The 22,328-nt window shown below is 37.8% G+C and overlaps 1 protein-coding gene and 1 long non-coding RNA gene across 3 annotated transcripts in view; one reads left to right on the forward strand and one right to left on the reverse strand.

The window, feature by feature from the left end:
* Pde7b (phosphodiesterase 7B) overlaps positions 1-22,328 on the forward strand; it is a 294,246-nt gene that overhangs the window by 73,139 nt on the left and 198,779 nt on the right. For both annotated transcript variants that reach the window (XM_013151103.3, XM_003468502.5), the window contains exon 2: positions 9,953-10,013. Coding sequence is in view for 1 of the 2 variants with exons in the window: in XM_003468502.5 (XP_003468550.2) it covers positions 9,953-10,013 (61 nt within the window). In the remaining variant the exon portion in view is untranslated. The remainder of the gene's footprint in view (positions 1-9,952; positions 10,014-22,328) is intronic.
* Positions 3,708-22,328, reverse strand: part of LOC134472091 (uncharacterized) — an 89,303-nt gene continuing 70,682 nt past the window's right edge. The window contains exon 5 of the long non-coding RNA XR_010041929.1: positions 3,708-4,495. This is a non-coding gene — a long non-coding RNA (uncharacterized LOC134472091). The remainder of the gene's footprint in view (positions 4,496-22,328) is intronic.

Genomic DNA, 22,328 nt, shown 5'->3' on the forward strand with positions numbered 1-22,328 from the left:
CACAATAGGCCCTTATCCCTGTGGAAAAGTGTTTGTTCCTTTGTAACTCAGAGGCCATGTGTTTGCATGTCGGGTTTAATGTTCTGGAAGTCATTTTCTCTAGCACTGGGGTTATTTAATTCCAACGACTGGTTTGAATTTCTTTTAAAACTGTAAGTATATAGGATTACATTTAATTATTGGTTTATGTACAGGAGCATTGCTGCACTGAGCTGCAAGGAGCCCGTTATAAGTGCTCCTTTGTCCTGAGTAAATATTCATTCCGTTGCAGGCTGGATGAGGTCCCATGAGTCTCTGAATTGTGACGTCTAGACAAAGATTTGAAGATAGAGCTGATATCATCTATTAAGCTTTTGCTGTCTGAAGAGTCTTATAAAATAGCTTGAAAATCATGATATAAATCACACAAAAATAATCTCTAAAGCTTGGACACTTCAACCAGATGGCTGGAGTTAGCAATTATGAGTATGTATTTGCTGGCAACACAGTAAGCCCAAAAGGCAGATGTTCCAAGTGCTCCATGTGTCTGTGTTCCAGGGGTGGCCATGACATAGACTAAAGCATCACTGTGCATTGTGTACAGGAGTGTGGGTCACATTCTGGCTCAAATCCCCCTCTAAATGATTGTCTTGAAGTATGCCATGATCTCTCAGGAGGAGATGCTGTTTGAAGCATTAGAGTAGGACTTTTTTTCCAGGATCCTAGTAGCTCTATCTTCTGGGATGTAATGACTTGACAAAAGATCACGCCTGTTACTGTGTTTTCAGTCTTCACTCAATGCATTATTTGGAAGATCATGGTATTCATATTCTATTCATGCAAGATCTGAAAATTTGACAAGTCACTTTCTCAAAACCATGATCTAATCCTCATAAAAACCATATGGATTATATTAAATCTAAAAAAATCTGGGAACATGCTATGGAAGGTAATACTGGTTAGGAACTCTCTCCGGACTACTCCCCAACTTTGCTGATTGTCATAACTGTGAGTATTAGGGATAATAGAAATGATGTCACTAAACTCAATAATAAGATAGTGCCCCGCTTAGCAGAACCTTTAACCACCAGAAGGTATGTCAAGAGTGGCAAGGCACGGCATAGATCAGCAAATATGGGCACTGTATAATGATCGCACTGCAACAACTTTCTAAATACTTTGAGACAGATGGTCTGTGACCTGCAGTGACTTCATTCAGAGCCACAGCCACAGAATCTGGGCCTGTGTCCAGTCACTAAATGGAGTCCTGCAGATCCTGTCATGATCTGCCCCCTGCCACCTTCCCCAGCCTCATGACTTTCTACTCTCCCCAATCCTCTCAATTATCTGAATCTCATACCCTTGTAGCCATTCTTAACTCCTCCCATTTCCTTAGTCACTTTTAGACTTAACATCCAGTGTATGGTACCTAGAATGACACCTTCCAACCTTATCTTGTGCTTCAACCTCTATTGAATACTTATTTATATCAGAACAGTATGCCCTGTTCTGTTCTCCTTTTGTACTGCTTACTATTTTCTCAGAGTCTGTGGACTTCACCTTTAACGACTCACTACATATAATTTAAATAGTTATGGCTAAAGCCGTTGACTTTGACAGAAGTATCTACCTTTCTGTCTGAAAACTACCAGTAACTAGCGTCAACTAGTTACTTGGAACTCTGAGGTGATAAATAAAAGATGATATTGTATTGCAAAATTCACACACACTTTTTGCACCCTTTATCCAGACCTGTGACATATATATTTGCATTTGTGATAGGGGAGTTCTCAGATTTCCTGTCAGCATTCTTTCTAAAGTGCCTAGACCCAGGTGCCCACTCAGTTCCTATAACTGGGTACCTGGGGGAGAGATACCCTACCTGCTCCCCTGTGGTCCTCCATGCTGTTGATCTGCACAGGTCAGATGTTGCTAGCACTGTGCTTGCCCAGGGCTATAGTAACTCTTTTACGTGGCGTAAAATGCAGTTGTTCAGTGTGCTTTTCAGCATGCACACGCGTGTGTGTGTGTGTGTGTGTGTGTGTGTGTGTGTGTGTGTGTATAAATCAAGACTGACACAGTGGCTGAACCTGCATGCCATCTGACCCCAGGATCTCCCTAAGGGGGTTCAATCAGATGTTAGCAATTCAGCTTTTCTAGTGCCATCTACTGTCCTGTCCTGGGCTAAAATGACCAAAAAAAACTCAGTGCTTAATGCAGACATTTGCTTAATAACTTATAAAAAATTGCATTTGGACTGAAACCAGGTCTTCCAAATTTTGGTTCCTAATAAGTAGTTTTTAGACATTTAAAAATATGGATATGTAATAAAATGCTGAGAGCCTCTCTGGAGATTGCTACAGCTGGCACTTTTGTAATAGAAAGCATACACCATTGAGCTAACATTTTGTTCTTTGACTGAAGAAGAAAACAAAGCTGTTAAAAGCTGGTAGGCTCATTTTCCAATAGCAATAGCATTAATATCTTTCAAGTCACTCCTAACCACGGCTAATTAGAGGTTTATGAGGGATGGCCGTCCTGGAGGGTCACCCCAGGTTATGTAGCCCACAGAGTTGCTGTTGACAATGGGTTTGCTAAGAATTCCTGTTCAGCTAAGATGATTATCTTTTTTTTTTTTTCTTTTGCTGGTGTGTCTCTTATTTTGACTGGCTGAAGTTGGATTAAACCATGAGGCCAAGATTCAAAGACAGTGCCAGGTTGTTGCTGGAGATCTGCACCAACAGATTGTTGAAAACTTATTAGTCTGACGTTTTAACAGCCTGCAATAGGATGGAAATCTTCTCTTTCACTGGAAAAGCTTAGGAAGGAAAACATGAGCTTGAGCTGAAATCAGCCCCAGTTCCAAATCTGCCGTCCTCTGGCACCAGAGTGCTGAGGGCTGCCGCAGTGTTTAGAGATTAAATCCTGACTGTGCCACCCACGTGGTAGACAGGGCTGCATTAAAAAATGTGAATGCTGGCCACTGTAAAGAGGAGACTCTGAAAATGCATCTTCCAGAGCAGAAAAACTGTTCTGTGCTCAACACCAGGTGCTAATGGCTTCGGCAATAGCAGAAGTCAGCCTCCCATGAGGTTTCTGCTGGGTGTCTGGGGAATTCTCTGGGTCATAGCCATTGTATGGAATAATTCCAGAAAAAGGAATAAGACCACCTCAGCCTTGGTGCTCTCTTTGGGGTAGAAATGGGCTCAAAGATTGCAGCTGATACTATTGATAAGAGATACCTTGTGCCATTAAATTGTTATTTATTACAATGCTAAAAGTATTCTTAAGCATCCCGCTCTTCAAATACAAACCAGCCCTCAGTACCCTAACCTTAGATCATTACTGGCCCCTGTTTTCCTCCAGTTTGGCCTGTGACTACCAGTTTGATTAAGCCCTCTGCTTTCCCACCACAGTATTGTTCTTGTCCTTGGTGGCTACTTGTGAGATCTCAATAGGACTTTGCACCCCCAGGCTCTTCTACCTGGAGGGTCTTTGTCTTTTGCCCAAGAACCCTTTCCTATTTCACAGGCTTTCTGGATACCTTCTCTGATAACTCCAGCCAGGGGTGGCTACCCACCTTTGAAAGTGCCCACAGCCTTTTATTTTTATTCTAATTTCAGACTAGACTCTAAACATCTCTTGAGGACAGGAGCTATCCTGACTCTCGTTTGAGCTCATGCCCACACTCATAGTAAAGTGCCTGCACAAATTCAGCACTCAAAAGGCCCTTTGGAATATCCATTTATTCTTTCACTTATTTGGCAGACACTTAATGGGGTCCCAAACTTCCAGATTCTGCTAAATTTTGGTGAGTTCATGCTCAACAGAAACTGGTTTTGATACTCCATAGAGCTGAGCCACGTTCTCTCCAGCTCTATCTTGGAGGAATCAGGCTTTGGTGAGTATCTTTGAGTTCTCTGCTTAGGGAAATTGTGATACAGAAAGTTATCCAATTTTGAAATGTGCTCTCAATATCAAGTTTCACCCTTTATCGCCCTATGACAATTGCACACGAAATTGCTACAATTATGGTATCACTGCTTAGCATGTAAACATAAATGTTCAAGGAAAAACCCATCACTTGGCACACTAACCTGGATAATTTCAGTATATGCCACAGAATTACAGTAAGGAATTCATCATTCATTCATTTAATAAACATTGGGAGTGCCCATTATATATTAGTCATTGTTCTAGACACTTAGGGATTCAGTGGTGAGCACTGAGGCAGATGCAATATGAATTAATGCACCAGCGTGGAGGCATTTGCCTCCTGTACTCAGAACTGCACTTGAGAAGTTCACATAAGGCACAGCCAATTTGCAGAACCAGAGTTCTTAGAGATGGAGTAAGAGAGGAAATGATGGCAGTCTTTGCTGGAGCTTTGTCTGTTCTGGTTGTCTTTGTCGTTTCCAGGACAGATGAGAGTTATTTCACTTTCCACCAAAGTCCACAATGTCACAACATTCTGACCATGGTTGTTTTTTTCACCTCAGAAGACTTTGTTTTGATGCTTTTTTCCAAAAAAAAAAAAAAAAAAAGAGTCTAGTTAGTATGTCAGAAGTTCTTTCTCTCATTTTATTTTATTTTATTTTTGTGGTACCAGGGATCAAACTCACAACCTCGCACTTGCCAAGCAGGCACTTATACCACTGAACTAAAAATCCCCAGTCCTCTCCTTTTGATTTAATGAACTCTCAAATACAGTCTAGAGATGTCAGTTTTTTCTGCATTTCTATGATAGTGTCCAATAGTTAGTCATCAATTTGGAGGATGTCAAGAGACAGTTGAACTAATAACTTTCTAATCCCTGGATCACCATCATATGCTGTGTTCTTGAAACCAACAATTCAGTGATGCGCCCTGGTTGTCCAGTTTCCCATCTTGGCCCGTCTTCCTGGTGAACTCACAGCTTTGAGAGGCAGTTTTGCAGAGTTGCTCTTAGAGTCATTTATACAAGTCCCTCCTGTTGCTTGAACCTCCATTATACTGTAAGCAACTAATTATCTTTTTAAAATTCCTTTCATTTAAAAAAAAACATAAATAGAGGAAGGAAATAACAAAGAATCATAACCTATTAATTACCCTCTGATAAAATTCAATATTATCTAGTTCCAAGCAAGTATTGTTGTTCCATCTGACAATGAGTCAAACTCCCAAGTAATAAGAAATTTTATCTTTGATTCTGTTTGATTGCTGTTTTCTCCATTCCAAAGATAGAAGACATTTTCTCTAATGAGTGATGGGAAGCCTGCTGAGAGGCTTGGTGACAGCAAGTATATTAAAAAAATAGAATCAAATTTTAAAATATGCAAAGCTTATTTGAAAAACACTTGCTGGCCCAAGAAAACTGGAAGTAGTATTTGTTAAACATTGAAGACAAAAATATGAGATTTCATCTTTGAGTATATGATACTGTTGCCAATATTATGTATCATAAATATGAACTAAATAAAAATTTTGATATCCCCCAAAAGAAAAAGATGCTTGTAGGATACTTAAAATTATTCCTAATATCAATATTCACAACTAAATATATGATGAAAATAGTGAAAACTACAGTTTACTTAAGAAAAACATTTATTGTACATTTTACTGGAATACATGATTAGGTTAATGGAAATCACAGAACTTTTGAATACTGATAGCTTTAAAGGTGTACTATTTGATTTATTTTATTATTCCTTTTAGTTGACAAACCAAAAGTTGCATGTATTTGTGGTATAGATGGTGATACATTGGAACATGTATTCACTGCGGAATGGCTAAGTTCACCCCATTGACTCATGCATGGCCTTCATATACCAGTAATTACCTTTTTCTATGGTGAGAACACTTGAAATATCCTCAGTGATTCTCAAGTATAGAATACATTGTACCTAATATAGTTATCATACTGTACGAGTCTCTTCAACTTACTCTAATTGAAATTTTGTATACTTTGACCAACAGCTCCTGAGTTCTCCTCTCCTTTTGCTACTGCTAAGCAACTTCTGTGAATTCTACTTTTTTAGATTCCACATATCAGTAAGATAACATAGCATTTGTTTTTCTGTGCCTGGATTATTTCACTTAACATAATCCTTTCATCTTCATCCATGTTGCTGTAAATGACCAAATCCTGTTCCTTTTATGGCTGAATAATATTCCATTTGTATATATGCCACATTTTCTTTATGCAGTCAATTGTTGATAGACAGTTGATCTCAAATCTTAGTTTTTATGAATAATAAATGCACTATTTTACAACATTCCTCTTTTCCTCCTTAATAAATTCTAAATATATATAATTCTAAATTTAATATAGAAAATTCTTAACAAATGAGAATTAGTGGCCAATTTATGAAATGGTCTGACTTTTAAAAATATTTTTTTGTTCTTAACCTTATTTTTAGTAAGCTAAAAATAAGGGATTTTAATGGATAAATTTATAAATTCTTATTTTTTGTATTACTGTCTTATCTATCATAGTTTAATATATTCTTGTTCATAATGAATTAGAAACTAAATTTCCAGTGATACTACAATTTTCAGTTTTATGAATAAGAAGTTTTGGCACAACTCAGTAAATTGCCTATAATAATACAATAGATAAGAGAAGGTTCCAATAGGGTTTGAAATTAAGTCTGTCAGAGTCAGTGCCTGAGCTCTTGTAGTAACAACTCTTGCAAACAGTAAGCAGTTAACAAGTGAAAGGGGGCTGTCAACAGAGGCAGGCTGCTTGGTCACGGCAAAAATGAGGCTCAAATCTATGGAAAACCATGTAACTTTGTTAAGTGTCGGGTCAGCAGTCAGCACTAACTCTCCCATTCATTGGTGGAGGGCATTCTTCAGTGAGGGGTACTGTAGGTGCCCCAACTTTCTACTCTTAAAGGGATATAACGAGAGTGTGAAATGGTAGATAGAAGGCACAAGTAACAATGCTTAAGCCATCGTGTGAGCACAATAAACGTTGGCTACTCTTCAAATATTTATCAGTGGTCTGGTATATACTGTTAGTAGCACCAGGGTTATAACAGTGAGGCGTGATGATCATGGATTGATTTTTTACAGTCTCTGAGGGAACTAGCCTTACAAATATGGAGCATGTGCCAGATATCCTATGCGCTAGAGAAGGAAAGCTTGTGAAGAGAAGGATTTCCCTGCTACTGACAGGGCTCCAGATCACTTGGACAGACATCACCATGGCCATTTCTTGTTAGACAGGGACAGTATTCACTGAGAGAGATGGGCAGGGTGACTTGGTCTCAGTATTTCAGGCACAGAAGACCAAGTAAAGGTGGAGTCCCTAATGAGAGAGGGAAATCTAAGAACTAGGTAGAATATTAATGAGCAGAAGTAGGTAAAAAGTTAGAATCATCCAGGAGGGTGCCAGAATGGGTAGTCCCACTGAACATGACAAGAGCACTGACGAAGGAGGCTTTCAGCAACCCAGAACCCCACAGAACTCAAGACCTTCCCTAGGGCACAGCCTGTGGTTTTCTGAGAGTTGAGCCCTGTGGCTTAGCCTAATTATTCTCCTAAACTGGGTCATCACCCTGGGTTGCACAGCAAGCAGGAGCCTGGCAGGGAGGGCCTGGTAAACACTGGCATCAATCAGAAAAGGCCCTGGAAAGAATCTGGTTTCATGTAAATCCTGAGAACAATCAGATTCCCTTCTTGGCCTTGCCTTTAAATCTGTTAAAATTCTCAAATAACTTCACCAAGAGGGCAATTAAAAGTTGGTTAAAGGTGCCTCCCTCAGTCGCCAGATGTGCCAGGGAGATGAAGGCGTGGTAAAAGAATTCCTGGTCCACGCCAGCAGGGCCGCAGCACCTGCCCTTACGCCTGGATCATGAGCTCATATGGTCAGTGAACAGTGACAGGCTATCACTGTTAAGAAATGCACGCTTCACGGGCATTTTAGGGATTTCCATGGCCAGGAAAGAAAGCAAAACCTTCTGAGCCTACCCTGACATGTTTGCTAAGAGACACATGCAAGGCTGCCCTTGCCTGTAGGAGCCATGTGAAGTTATGCAAGCTTCACCCCCGGCCCCCCAGGAAGGCCCTGCAGTGAAAGAAGCAAAGCTCTTCCATGAGCACACACGTGTGGGTCTTGACATTAACAAAGGGTAAGAGAGCATTCCTGAGTGGTTTCCTTGTGAGACCTGGAATATGGCTTGATACAGCTTCCTCCCACTTCATTCTGCCATGAGGCTGAAAACATTTAAGAAACTTCTGACCTTTCATTTAAAAATAATCATTAACTCTTTCAGGTCATAAAAATACTACTTTAAAAAGCAGTTGATGAAGAAAATAGATCCCAGCTATTTGAAAGACTTTAACCTCTGCTAAAATACAAACAAAACAGAAATAAAAGTAGAATCAGGCTCCATGGCTCATTAATCTGTACATTTGCTCCCTGACCTGACTTGGTGCCACATATCTACAGACCAGTGGTACTCACAAAGAAATGAAGCATAGAAAGATTAAATGGATGATAAACCCCTCACTAGGTTTGCAGAATAGCTGGGAAAGCCTCATGATAGATTCTATCCAGAATTCAGTGCCCTTCTACATCAAGAATACAGAGCTCTCTTTCCATCTTCCGCTGCACCCAACCTCCCTCCTCGCCAGTGCATCCTCTCGTCTTAACAAAGTCCCTTTCTTCTTTGTCATATCTCCAAGCCAATTGTCCATACTCTTGTGCAAAGTGTAGGTCAGCCTAAAAAATGGGTTGATTTGGAGATAACAGTAGCATCCTTTCCCCTCTTAACCTGCTCCTCTTTGTACAGAAGAATTTCATAATTAGGTGTGAAAAGCATAAGTCCTTAGATCCAAGAATGTTTTCCTTTTGTTACATTATCTTATCATATATTAAGTACAGGTATAATAAAGATTAGTGAGAATGGGATTAACCAAATTGTGAAGGTTTAAAGAAAGAGGAATACGAATGAAGGTAGCCACGACTCAGTTTACCTAAAATCAAAAGAAATGAGTGGTGAGAGCCAGTGTTTGGGAAAGACGATCCAGTCTGTTCATGGATACTGGGTGCCCAGGGGTTCCTTCCAGGTTCTTTTTGTCCTGTTCAAAGAATTGTATAAGACAAGCAAACTGGGGAGGCTTTACATTTGTTAAAGGTGTGACAGGTAGAAAAGGCAGTAAAGGTAAGAGAGGCAGGGAAAGAAGCACTCTGAAAAGAAGTGCTCTGTAGAGGGAATGCAGGCTTGTCATGGAGGAAAGGAAGTCTGCCCTCGACAGTGCGGCCAGTGAAAGGCTCACACAGCCATGAGTTTAATGACCGCTGCCTTTTATAACCCCATTCCCATGTCAGATCTAGGCCATCCTATCAAAAACCTGCTTGATCTTATGACAGGAAGATGAAGACAGCGTTCTGCGATTGGTCAGGTACATGCAAATGTGGCCTCTTCCCCAATAACTATATATCTGGAGTTTGCTTTGCACAAAAGCTTTGACAAGCGAATTATAACCAAGATATAGATAAGAAAGCTGATATTTATTTCCATGAATCTCTGAGTTCAGCAGGAGCATTTCCAGTGTCTCTTTTTTGTTTCTTTATTGGCCCTCACATACTTCAGGGAGTAACCATTAGTCACCTCATTTTGTGTTTGATCATTTCTGTATATGATTATAGGGTAATAGAGACCAACTTTGAGGGTGATTAACCTCAGATTATTGAGCTGAATAGACCATATACTCCCATTGAGAAGGAAACCGTTAGAAACTGAATGCATCAAGCTATGGCTTTTCATGGAAGCACTCAGAATCAGGTCCAGGCAGGGGAGTGAGACACGCAGGAACAATCTACCCCAAACCACCTCTTACATATTTTACTACAAAAGTCTTTGTTTAAAGCCCCTAGATTCAGGTAATCAAAGGAAACATTACTGAAAGATCAGGTTGCTTGGATATGTTACATTGGAAATCCTGATATGAAACATTAAAATAACTGGCTATCTTTCTATTTCAGAGGTGTGGCGAAATCTTGTTTGAGAACCCTGATCAGAATGCCAAATGTGTTTGCATGCTAGGTAAGAAAGCTTTTCATTTTAAATTTATTAAGCGTGTTGATGTCATAGGGGATCTCTGATACTCTGTTGGTTTATTGTCTGTCTCTTGTTCCATTTTAGAGATGTTTAGAATTTATAAGCAGCTGTAAAATGTTTGTTGCATTGGTGATGAAAAAGAAAAGGTTTTGCTTTTAATAACTGTCAGTCTGGAGCCATGTTCCTGAGCCTTTTGAATTTTTTCTTTGATGATAAACATAGCATAGCATTAAGTACTTCATATTGAAGAAACTATGAACTGTGATCAAACGGCAAGAAGAATCACATTGTAATTCCTAACCAGAGATGATAAGAGCTAAATAAACTATTGAATATTTACAACACAGCACAAAATACTTTTATTTCCGAGGCCTGGGAGAAACATATGTTTGAGCTAATCCGAAGTCAGCATAGCAATAATCCGCAATGCATTTGTAACATAACAACAATAATGTAATAATCTTTTGTTTTTGTGGGACAATATATCACTATCTTTTACAGACTCCTTTAATATATGTTACCCTGTTAAGGAATGAAGTTGATATTATTTTTCCTTATTTCATAAATTAGGAAGTACAGAGAATGCAAGTGATGGATTTAATCTCAAAATCAAAAATAATCCAAATCATAATAAGAAAATTCCCTTAGGGGCACAAGCACCTGCCTGGCAAGCGCGAAGTTGTGAGTTCAATCCCTGGTACCAAAAAACAAGAAAGTTCCTAACCTATAAATTTTAGGTTTGGGTGAATAGATATTATTTAAGCCACAAAATATGTCCAGTGAACTTTATATTCATTATAGTAATAGATACAAAAATGCAGCAAAGATAATTAAAAAATCCTTAAATTTTTTCTTAAAATTATACATTTAAACCATATTCATAAGCAAACAACAAGTCATTTTAGTTTCTTTTAATTATTATAGCCATGCATACTGGCAACATAGAACATTGGTAAAAAGACCAAAAAGTAGACAGCAAGATAAATAGAATATGATAAACATGATGGTTATTTATTAATCAAGTTGTGCAAAGCAAACTCCAGATATATAGTTATTGAAGAAGAGGCCACATTTGCATGTACCTGACCAATTGCAGAACGCTATCTTGGTTATGTATTAATCAAGATAATCATGTAACAAATAAAGGCTTCTCATAGCTTAAAAACCACATCACATTTTTCTAGCCTCCTAATTTTATTTTATTGTACTGTTGTCTTAAGCCTTTCTATTACAGTGTTCATGTATTTTTATTTTAATTAAGATTGTTGCTTTATAATGACATATGTAATGGAAAATGAACATTTTAGTGGGACCGTATAACCAGTGAATATAACATAGCATCTACATACCCTTTGAAATAGCCAAAATGCCTTTCCTATAACTATGAAAACTTCTCAAAACCTAACATTCAAGGATACTGCATAAAGATGAATAGATAGGTAGGTAGGTATGTAGATAGGTGAGTAGGTAGATAAAAATAAAAACAGAAAAAATTTCTTTGTCCAACCATGGGTTCTAATCATGGATTTGAGAAGCTGTTATCACCACCACTAAATCAGATCTATTCATCAATTAACTTACTTCACATAAAAAATGGTGTTGATGTTATTATTATACTTAGTTCACAAATAAGGAAATTAAGGTAAATGGTCTGATTCTCCAGGTACCTTAATAGCCTTAAAATTTTTTGTAGCTTCCATCTAATCTATTAAATCAGTTTTTATCCTGTGATGATTGTAAAGATGTAGGCATATCATCAGTTTAGAGCATTTCCTCTGTCTTGAGTCATGCATAAGTTGTTTCATTTGTTAATTGCTAGAAGGACAGCATTAGACTGCTACTGCTGGTGGACTAGATTTAAAGTAAGATCAATCATCTTTCCATCTCTTTTACATTCTATGGTGTGATCTATCACAGTTGCCAGAAAGCATTCTTAACCATCAAGTATTTTCCTACTGTACCTGATAGGTTGCACAAAATTTCAAAATTAGAAATAGAATCATATGAGTCACTTGTAAATTACTACTGCAATCATGCAATTAATTGAGCACTCAATGTGGCAGGTGACATTTAGCCTAAGTATCTTACATAATTCTGTCATTTATTCTAAGTAAATTAAGACATTTTATCTTTCAAATATAGATACCCTTGAAAGTACAGTGTATTAATTAAGCAGTGTAGTAATTCATTAAGTATTACTTATTAACCTTGTAAATTTCAATATTTGTTAGATTTTTACTGATATAAAATTAAATAATATAAATAATTCATGACAATGAGCAGTTTTATTACTTTGCAGACACAGGAAGAACGAATATTTTACCTTTGAATACCATCATTTTACTATCTAAAATATAATACTGAGAGAAAATAATATTATGCTTAGTGACCTTGAGTTTCTCACATACTGAAATTTTCTGTGCCCTCGAGGAGCTTACATCTAAGAAGGCTTAAACTTTACTTTTTTTTTTAAAGATTGTTGCAACTCTAATTCAAACACTTATAAAGTCCTTTGAAATCTTAGATGAAATTATCATGGATATCATTAGCAACCCGCCATTAGCACACATCCTCCCAAGACCTCTGAGTCCACATCAATACAGTGAAAGATAAGAAGGAAAAAAAAATAAAACCAAATGCCTTACTCACTTAAAATAAATAAGAGGAATTCAAGTGATGAATACATAAGTCACCAAAATTGAGATCATATCTTGTATTTCTTTGAGAAAGAACCTCAGTATTAGCAAAAGAAAGTACCTCTTCTCTATTGCCTAAGGTAGTAATTAGTTTGGTGGAGAAATCTTTGATGATGCCTTTATGAATTCCTGAAGCATTTCTTGAGAAAACATTTTACTTCCAACAGCAAAAGATAAGGAGCCCGATATTTTAATAAACTATTAAGTTTTACCACTGTTAACAACTATGAATGTAGTTTATATTTATGCTGGTAATTTTGTAACTTTTCAAATGAGTAAGTCAATATTTCTAAGCAAGAAAATGGAAAATTTTGCTGACAAAACTTACTTTTCAAAAATACAAAGAAAATCATTAGGTAAAAAAACTAAAGGTTTAAAGAAATTGTGTACAATGATTGACACTGACTCACTTCTTAGTTCATTTGTTAACCTTGCTCTGTGAAACAGTAAGTCTGGGGAAAAGAAATTTCCAAAAAAATAAAGTCTGTATTTTCAAAACTTTAGCCCACTGTGCTGGCCCAATATTGAGATCCGATCTGAAATGTCCACATCTTGACCCATTTCCTGGTTTCTCCATCTCTGCTCACCCACACTGCCAGCTTGGGGTGCCGCTTTCTGAATTGTGGCTCTGCTCTGGTTACAGCACAGCCGAGATGGAATATGGACAAGTGTCACTAGCCAGGAACAAGTTGCAGACTGCTCTCTCTCTTCCACAGCTGAATCCTCAGTTCTTTCTGAAAAAACATGGTTTTCGTGTTTTGAGTTGTCTGCCTCACTAACTTTCGTGAATAAGTCATCCCCACCGAAAATTATGCTTCTAACTCATTCCCTCAAATGACACATAAGTGTAAAATTCATCTTAAGTTACTCTGAAACATTCAATTCAATGCAGTTTAAGTGGGAGCAAATTGCTGCCATGGACAGTTCTTGCAGGGAATCATTTGTAGCTTCAGAAGATTGCTTTGTGTTGAACATGAAGGTAAACAGGGTGTTCTGTCACTTGGAGAGCTGGCTCCACTGAGGATTCACTGTTTGTTACTTTAAATTGTTAAGAGAGGGCAAATATGAGTGATACACCAAATTGTACTCAATTGTTGCTTTCTTCTTTTCTTCAGGCTCAGGTCAATGGGTTCAGAACACCCATCTTTTCCTAACATCCGTCTCTCTGTTTAAAATTTAGTCCCAAGATTTCTCTTCAGTTCAAAGTGGCCTTGGTTTATAACATCATATGAAAGGGTAAACACCTGTATATCAAAACTTGGACCTTAAGTAGATCCAGTGGATGAACTATGGCAAATTGCTGACAAAATTTACTTTTAAAAATGTACAAAGAAAATCATTAGGTAAAAGAACTAAAGGCTTGAAGAAATTATGTAAAATGATTAACATTGACTCTCTTCTTAGTTCATTTGTTAACTTTGCTCTGTGAATAAGTCTGGGGAAAAGAAATTTTCAAAAAAAGAATTCTAGATCAGACTTCCTGCTGCTCGGCAATGCTTCTTTGCCCGTATTTTGAGTAGGATTCTCTCAAACAGAAAACCTTAATCTCTAAGTTATCGTATTTTGTGATATATGTTTATTTTATTTACATATAACATCTCTGTATGTATATTTATATCAGATACTTATATATTTTATGATATAGTGTCATGTTATACTTTTATCCATCCTCTCCATCAAGATTTTTCTGCTCCAGTTTGGAATGTTCTGGGACTCTGCTGCTAGTCCATGGCTGATTCTTTCTGTGCAGATGAAGGGCATGGTTACCTGAATGTGCAACCCGAATTTATTTACTCATGTGCCTTAGATGAAGTAGAGGAATGGAAGCAGGGAGATGTGTGAGTCACCTTGCTTGTCACTGAGACATAACACCCAGCACTCACAATTTATAGTGGGAGAAGTTTAATTTCAGTCCACAATCAGCCAGCTCAAAGGCCAAGATATCATAGCAGAGCAAAACTGCTTTAGGTCATCATGATAGGGAAGTAGAGCATGGGAAGAGTGCCAGACAAGAAAAGGCAAGGGACCCCCAAGGCCACACTTCCATGACCCACCCAGAAGTGTGGCCACCAGTTCCCCAGATGGATCCTAAAGCCAATAAAGTTGACACTACCCTGAACCACCACAGGGGTGTTCCTATGAGTCAGAATTCTGGTTCAAGTTTACTATAAATCATTGGACTACATTGTTAATTTTCAGAGTAAGAGAATACCAGAGAGTCAATATTTTATTAACACTCAACACAAGCACAGAAGAAGGTTTTGCTTTCTAGTCTTAGCCCTGAAAACTTGAATGTGTACTTGTAGAAATTGCTTCATTTCTTTAAGCTCCCATTAACAGATTTCATGAAAAGTAGAAATAACCCATTGGTCCTTCATAGCCCTGAGGTTTTTCCGGTGATGGAATGTGACATTCTGTGAGGAGACAGGTATAAGATCTCCTAAGTATTATTATCACCCTAAATATTGTTATTGCATCAGTAAGTTTCTGGATAAATAATAAACAATAGAAATGTAAAAACTGATAACAAGCTATTAAAAATAAATTATTGGTTGATGGCATTGATAGTGTCTTGAAAAATACTTGAAAAGTAAAACATATAAATGTGAGGCTATTTTGTAAAATATTAAATATATTCTTCAAAATAGCAGGGTTCCTCAAGGACATAACTAAGCATTTATTCAAGTCATTAACCAGAATGCATTCAGCACCTTCTCCCTGCAGTGTGTTGAGCTAGGTACTAGGAATAAAAAATTAAAAATTAAAAAACAGTGGAGCACAAATTCTGCCCTCAAAAGGTTTCTGGCCCAGTGAGAGTCGAATCTTGAACTTGACGTACCCAACATGAGCTTGAGAATGAAAAGTGATGAGACAGAAATGAACATTAAGTGTGTTGGAACTTCAGAGGTTGTGAAAGCACACAGATTTAAATAGGAAAGTGCACACAACAGTAACTTTCTAGGCAATGCAAGCGCCCTCTCCCAAGCCTGGTGGTAGGCCGGGTAGCAGGAGTGGACAGTAAGAGTTTCAGGCCACAAAAACATAAAAGGACACACTAGAAAGGGTTTTGAGACCAGAGCATAGACAGGTCAACTGTTACCATTCATTCAAAAAAGAATCGAAGTCCTAGATAAAAGAGTTCTGGCCCTTTGTATTCAGTTTGTTGGAGAGTATTTTTCTTTATTCCTACAGTGTTAAGGAAATACTCTCTAAACTTATTTCTACTGGATAGTATTAAGCACAACTATTCACTAGATACTTGTGAAATTATTTAAACCCGATATATATTTGACTCTGAAGATCTGAATTCTAGATTTAATTTTTTTTAAAAATCTACATGCTTTCTATTTCCTGTTGATATAAAAGATCACAGTATTTTAGTTAAGAAATAAAATATTTCATTTTTCATAATGGGGAAAAATGATGTTTTCATTTTGCTTTTAACACTGGCATCCACCTGAGCTTTTCATATGTGGACTCTTTTAAGATCTATAAATTCTTTCTTAAATATGCAACCTATTTTAAGTCAAAATCAGATCTCTTATCAAGATAGTCACTGTGGCATAGTAATAATAACAGATATTAAAAAACTAAGTAGCATCAAGTAACTGTGGCCATAGGCAAGTCACTTAAAAGTTGTAGACTTACTCTTCTGTAAAATAGGATAATAAGTACTAATAGCAATGTTGTTATCTACTTCATTAGATCTCTTAAGTATAAATGGCAATAAATATTAAAAGATTGTGTAAACTTTCTTTTGAAGTACTACAAATGTAAGTATAATTTTATTAACACTAAGAATGTGCTCTAAATCTTTTCATTTTATTTTATATTAGTCGAAATACTATTGATATACAATGATAGTTTTGGTATGTTTTGAATATCAAACTGTCTCAATTTGTTCAAATGAGTAAATATTTTCAATTGCATGTTTGCCATTTAGAAATAAGAAATAGTATTAGAAATGTTAAAAAAAATTTATAAATGTTAATAAAATGTTAATGTTAATAAAAATTTATAAGTAATAATTAAAAATAGTATTTAGAAGTAACCACTATAGGGTTAGGCATGGAGGAACACACCTGTAATCCTAGCACTTAGGAGATGGAAGCAGGAAGATCACTATGAGTTCAAGGCCAGACTGGATTACACAGTGAGTTCAGGACCAGCACAGCGAGACTCTGTCTCAAAAAACCAAAGAAGGAGCAGGAGGAGGAAGAGTAAGAGGAGGAGGAGGAGGAGGAGGAAATCCCCAGAGGTTATTAAAGACAGATTATTGTAAGTACTAATTTATGTGCTCTTGATTTAAAAGTGTGGTTTATACTTAAGATCTTTAGCCAAAAGCTTTCAAGTTGCTTCATGTTGAGTTTTGGAGGTGAGAAAGCTTCCAGAATTTTAATCTTAACTGATATAGGATATCATTGCACTTGGATATATTAATTCACTCTTTATGCATGCTCAAATAATAAAATCTCTGACAGTATTTTCCAGCTCTACAAAAAGAACAAATGGAACCTGGATATTCCCAAGGGAAAGTAGCTTAAATATCATCCCTGTTCCTCCCCCAGGGCCTGGTTTTCATTGCCTTTTCACCAAATGACATATTTTATACTCATTTGTTTGTAATTACTATGCCCTAGCCTCTCCCAATGGCACTCACACAAACACAGAGTGTAAACATCATGAAAGTAGAACTTAGTTTTGTTCTCTACTGAGTCTCCTGGAACCTCTACCTGCTTAACCTGTAATAGTTCAATATTTACTGAATGGATACAGGCTGATGTTCATGTGAGAGGACATAGTCACTTCCCTCAAATGTGCTGAGGACAGGTTGATATAGCATTCAACACCCTCTGCGAGCTCAGTCAAGGCAATGGGTCAGCAGCTATCTGACCACATAATTGGCAGTTTCCCAAGCATATTACTCTGTGTTCCTGGACAAGAAGTATGTAGTCATCTGCAAATAGTCAGTTCAAACCTAACCTAACACAAAGGAGATCAGCTAATATTTGTTGAATACGACTGTATGCCCAGCTCTCTGCTAGGGATACTCCAAAAGTTGATATAAAAATGAGCAAGGCAGAATCCCTGTTGCCAGTTTATCCTTGGGCAGATGAAACATTGTGTTAAGAAAACAGATGGAGGCCTATTATTTTATGTGGTCTATGTTTACAGAAATATACAGAGAGCTATTTCACCTTGAGGTTTATGGCTTTGCAGGCTTCTACATAATCCTGCTGCTTTTTAAATTTTTATATTTAGAAATCAACATTGCTTTGCATAAGGAAGAGTGTCATTGTTGCTTTCCATGGAATGTTGCTACATTTCCAGGGCAACAAAACGTCACATTTTTTAATGCAGCTGAGATCCAGGGCTCAGACAAGAGCTGCTGAATAACAATGCAAGCAAAGGCCAATTATTAAGACTGAAGCTGTCAAACCTAAGAATGATAGAAGTATCCATCTCATACTGTATTCACTTTATTTTCTGCCCGAAGGTAAAGAAAAGACCTTTCAGTGAAATCTATCATCCTTCATGCAAAGCTACACTTAAGACGAAATAAATCAGATTCACACGTGTAAGCATCATATTGTCTCCCTAATGTAAAAAACTGAAAGAGTAAATAAGATTCAAAATGTGCAATAGATACTGTAAAGGTGAAAGAGAAGGAGACTGCTCAAAAGGAAAAACAACTGGGATAGGGGAAAGGAGAAAAGAGAGATAGGAAGAGATTAGATAGATGGGTAGGTAGATAGATAGATAGATAGATAGATAGATAGATAGACTATACTACTAATCTCTGTTAGCTCATTAAAGAATGATTTGTGCTTTCATTATTTGATCATTTTTTCATGCCTTTGTCTTGTAATCTGAGCAACTACTTTGACAATAGCAATACACAATATATTGACTATTGTTAATCTCATTATTTTGAAATTCTGTATCATTGTCTGTATCTTTTTTTAGTTTTAAAAGAAAAACTAAAAAATAAACAGCTACAATTAAGAAATAGGTTCAGTCAATAAACATTGCAGGAAGGCAAAGCCACTGCTGCTCTCATGAAGCTCCCAGTCTACTGCGACATGGAAAACTACACAAGTAATAGCATCACTGCATGAGAAGCCATAAAAGGATGCACCTGAGTCCTACAGGAAGAGGAAAGCTGGACTCGTGTCTGGAAGGTCTCTGCGCAAGGTGCTAAGGACCTGAGCGCCAAAAAGAACAGCAGACAGCTTCAGGGCTCTGGGATAGGGAGCCTTTCAGGAAAGGCGTCAGCATTTCTAGACAGGAAAAGCAACTGGTACAGGAAAATTACCGTGAAGGGTTAGAGAAACTGTAGAAGGCCACTATACTTGGAAAACAAATGAAAGAAGTCGTGAGTTAACTGAGTGTGGAGAGAAGAGGAGGAACAGTTTGAAGGGCCCTGTAACAGCACAGAATCACTGCTTCAAGGTGATTAAGCATAAGGGCTATCATGTAAGATGTACAGGTTTGCTAGAGTAGGGGATGCCTAGGAGGAGAGGAGAGGAGAGAGACCAATTTCAGAAATAACAACAGTTATCAAATGAGACATGATGAGACCTGCCTGAACCGAGGCAGTAAAAGGAAGGACAGAAAGCACAAGACACAGACTGCAAGAGAATGACAAAGCTTTAGGGTGGATTCAGTGTAGGTAACGTTATGTATGAAACAGAGGTGCTGTGCCCCTACCACCACCAATGGAGAATACAGGAGAGTGAGGTTTGCATCTGGGAGGAATGAGTGTTGAATCTGAGGTAGTAAACTGAAGAATTTGGGAAGTCTCAGGGACTCTAGGGCTGAAATGAGAGCTCTGCAAGTGAATGGTGAGGACAACATATTGGTGATGAATTCACCCAGGAAAGAGTGAAGAGAGTGACACGGGGTGTACCTTAGGATGCTTCAAAGTGTCACCCCAAAAGCCTGGGTGGGTTAAAAGGAAATCTATAGAAACCTAAACAGGTGGGAGCTCAACATGAGAGAACAGAGAGATGGGAAATCAGAAGAAAACGGTATAATAGCCACCTTCTCCAAGAGGAGAGTTCAAATGGAACGGCATAGTAACAATACTTTGGAGGTCTCGAAACCAAGCAACAGAGAGGGCTGAGGAGGGCACTCTTCTGTCAAAGGGCTTGTCTGAGAAGGAAAGGCAGGGGACAGAACAGCACCTGTCCATCTGGGGTCAGGAAGGCTTTCTTGGTGCATGTATTAATGGTGAGGATGGAGAGCAGAGGTCGTAGCTAAAGTTTTCAAAAGAGAAAGGGAGTAATGGTGAGCCTACCACCTACCTGTGACTGAGATAATGTGACCAAGGCGGAGGAGGAGGAGCAGGGACAGACACATCTTCCAGGTTAGGAGCAGGACTGGCAGGAGACCCCGATGTTCCATCTAATCATGGTCCATTCCTACCGCCTGAGAAGGGAGCATGGCACCCCAAGGAGAGCAAGGAGAGGTGCAAACATGGAGTAATAGGTTAATTGGAAACTAAAGTAATATAAAATGTAAAAGAACTATCTAGAGATGTATGTGTGTGAGAGAGAGAGAGAGACAGAGAGACAGAGATAGAGTAAGAACCTCATTGAAGTCAGCAACCATGAAACAACAAATCAAGGTCCATCTTTAAAATTAAAAGTGCAGAAAATCTAAACTCTGTGTATTTCCCAGCACACATTTCAGAGGAGTAGCTGCTCTGTGTTTCATGAAAACCCTCTTCTTCTACTTCCTCTTCAGCTGTTGCTTTTTCCTCCATTTCCTCTGACTATTCCTTCTTGTCCTCTTTCTCCTCTCCAATGGCCAGCCACGGTTACCTGCATAGGGCTGCACCTTGATCCTAACTCACAAATTCCTCTCCTCCGTACTGCAAATGCTGGATTGCTTCTCCATTTCTCCATCTAGCCTGCAGATTTCAGGGGAGTCTCTAACTTACCCATCTTTCTTACCCTAACACGTATCACTAGCCTAAATGAAGCAGAAAAACAACCCCTAATCAAGCCTGAAGAAATGTGTAAGGTTGTATATTCACCCTTCCCCTTCCCCTGTTGCTTGACAATGCCTGTAGGAGGCTTTCGTGGTCTCTCTTACTTCTGCATTAACTTGCCAATTTGTGTGAAGCTGCGTGAATTTTGGAAGGCCCACCTTCTCCAGAACCTAGCTCACCCTTGGCCACTCCCATCAAAACTTCCTCTTCCTCCTCAGTCACCCATCCCTGGTCCGCTTTCCCCTCTTAAGCAGCTTTATTCTGAGGCTTCACACTCTCAAGATGAGGTCTCCTAGAAAGCTATGCATACATCACTGTTCCTAACATCTCATAATTTCTTTTTTATTTTTGACTCCAAAACAGCATTAGGATGTTTTATTGGAAGGAGTAGAGATTATATTTCATTGTGGATTTCTAACTCTTAAATTCTTTATGTAGGCTGGCTACACAGGGTGGCTTAGGAGGGCTTGTCTTATGATTGTCAAAGCATCTGTTTTACCAGAAATATGTAATTTTTTAATGTTCATAGATGATAAACATTCACAAAATATGGAAATTTTCAGAGAAAAATATGTAGATTATAAAAATATGCAAGAAGAAAATTTTAAAGTATTAAAAAATGAATACCTGCTGCATTTATATCAGTTGCTACCTTTGATCAATTTAAGTACCAGAACATTAAATATTTTCAACAAATGTTTCTAGAAAAAGATAATCTAAACATTTTTGTCAGACCCCCCATAACAAAAGATAGTTTATTAAATTAAAAGATCTCTTCCAAAGAAGTAGCTAGTAAGTGGTATAGAAGCGCAGATATCATAGCAAAACTTTCAAATATCACTGATTCATTTAAGCTTTATTGATTATTGATTACTGAAATAATTATTGATTATTTTTTATTGCAAAAATCTTGAAGGTAAATATGAAAGCATGTTTATATATCATGATACATAGATTTATTTTGTCCAATTTCAAGCAGTCCACCAAATATTAGCTTAATATGTTTGAGATTTAGGCATCATTTAAAAGTCTTTATGACTTTTAATTTAGCAAAATAGTCAGTGTTAGAAAACATTGCAAATTGCCATTTTATCTTCATCCACAGTCTGATTCCGAGGATTCTATTTCTATGAGGCACAATAGAAAACTGAAGCTTTCACTCCAAAAGATGCCTTCACCTTCTGAGTACAGCCATGTGTTGCTCCAAAACAAGGACCCATTCTGAGAAAAGCAGCATTAGTTTACTTTCTCATTGCACAAATCGTAGAGCTTACTTACATAAGCCCGACAGGACAGCCATCTACACACCCAAGTAATGTGGTACAATCTGTTGGTCCTTGGCTATGCATCTTCACAGCGTGTTGTATGCTGAGTACTGCAAGAAACTATAACACAGTGACATTTATGTCTCTAAACATACCTAAACTTAGAAATGGCCAGGAAAAATACTACACAAGAGGAATTTCTCAGCTCCATTAGAATGATGTGGAACTATGGTCACACATATTGTCCATCAGTAATGGAAACATCTGTATGCAGAGAATAACTGGGTAATAATGACAGAAAAGTCAGTAGAGTACAGAATTCTATTAGGCCAATGATTATCAA

The sequence above is a fragment of the Cavia porcellus genome, unplaced genomic scaffold (genome assembly GCF_034190915.1).
Source record: "Cavia porcellus strain 051 isolate PalLab524CR breed Dunkin Hartley unplaced genomic scaffold, mCavPor4.1 scaffold_22, whole genome shotgun sequence".
Lineage (NCBI taxonomy): Eukaryota > Metazoa > Chordata > Mammalia > Rodentia > Caviidae > Cavia > Cavia porcellus.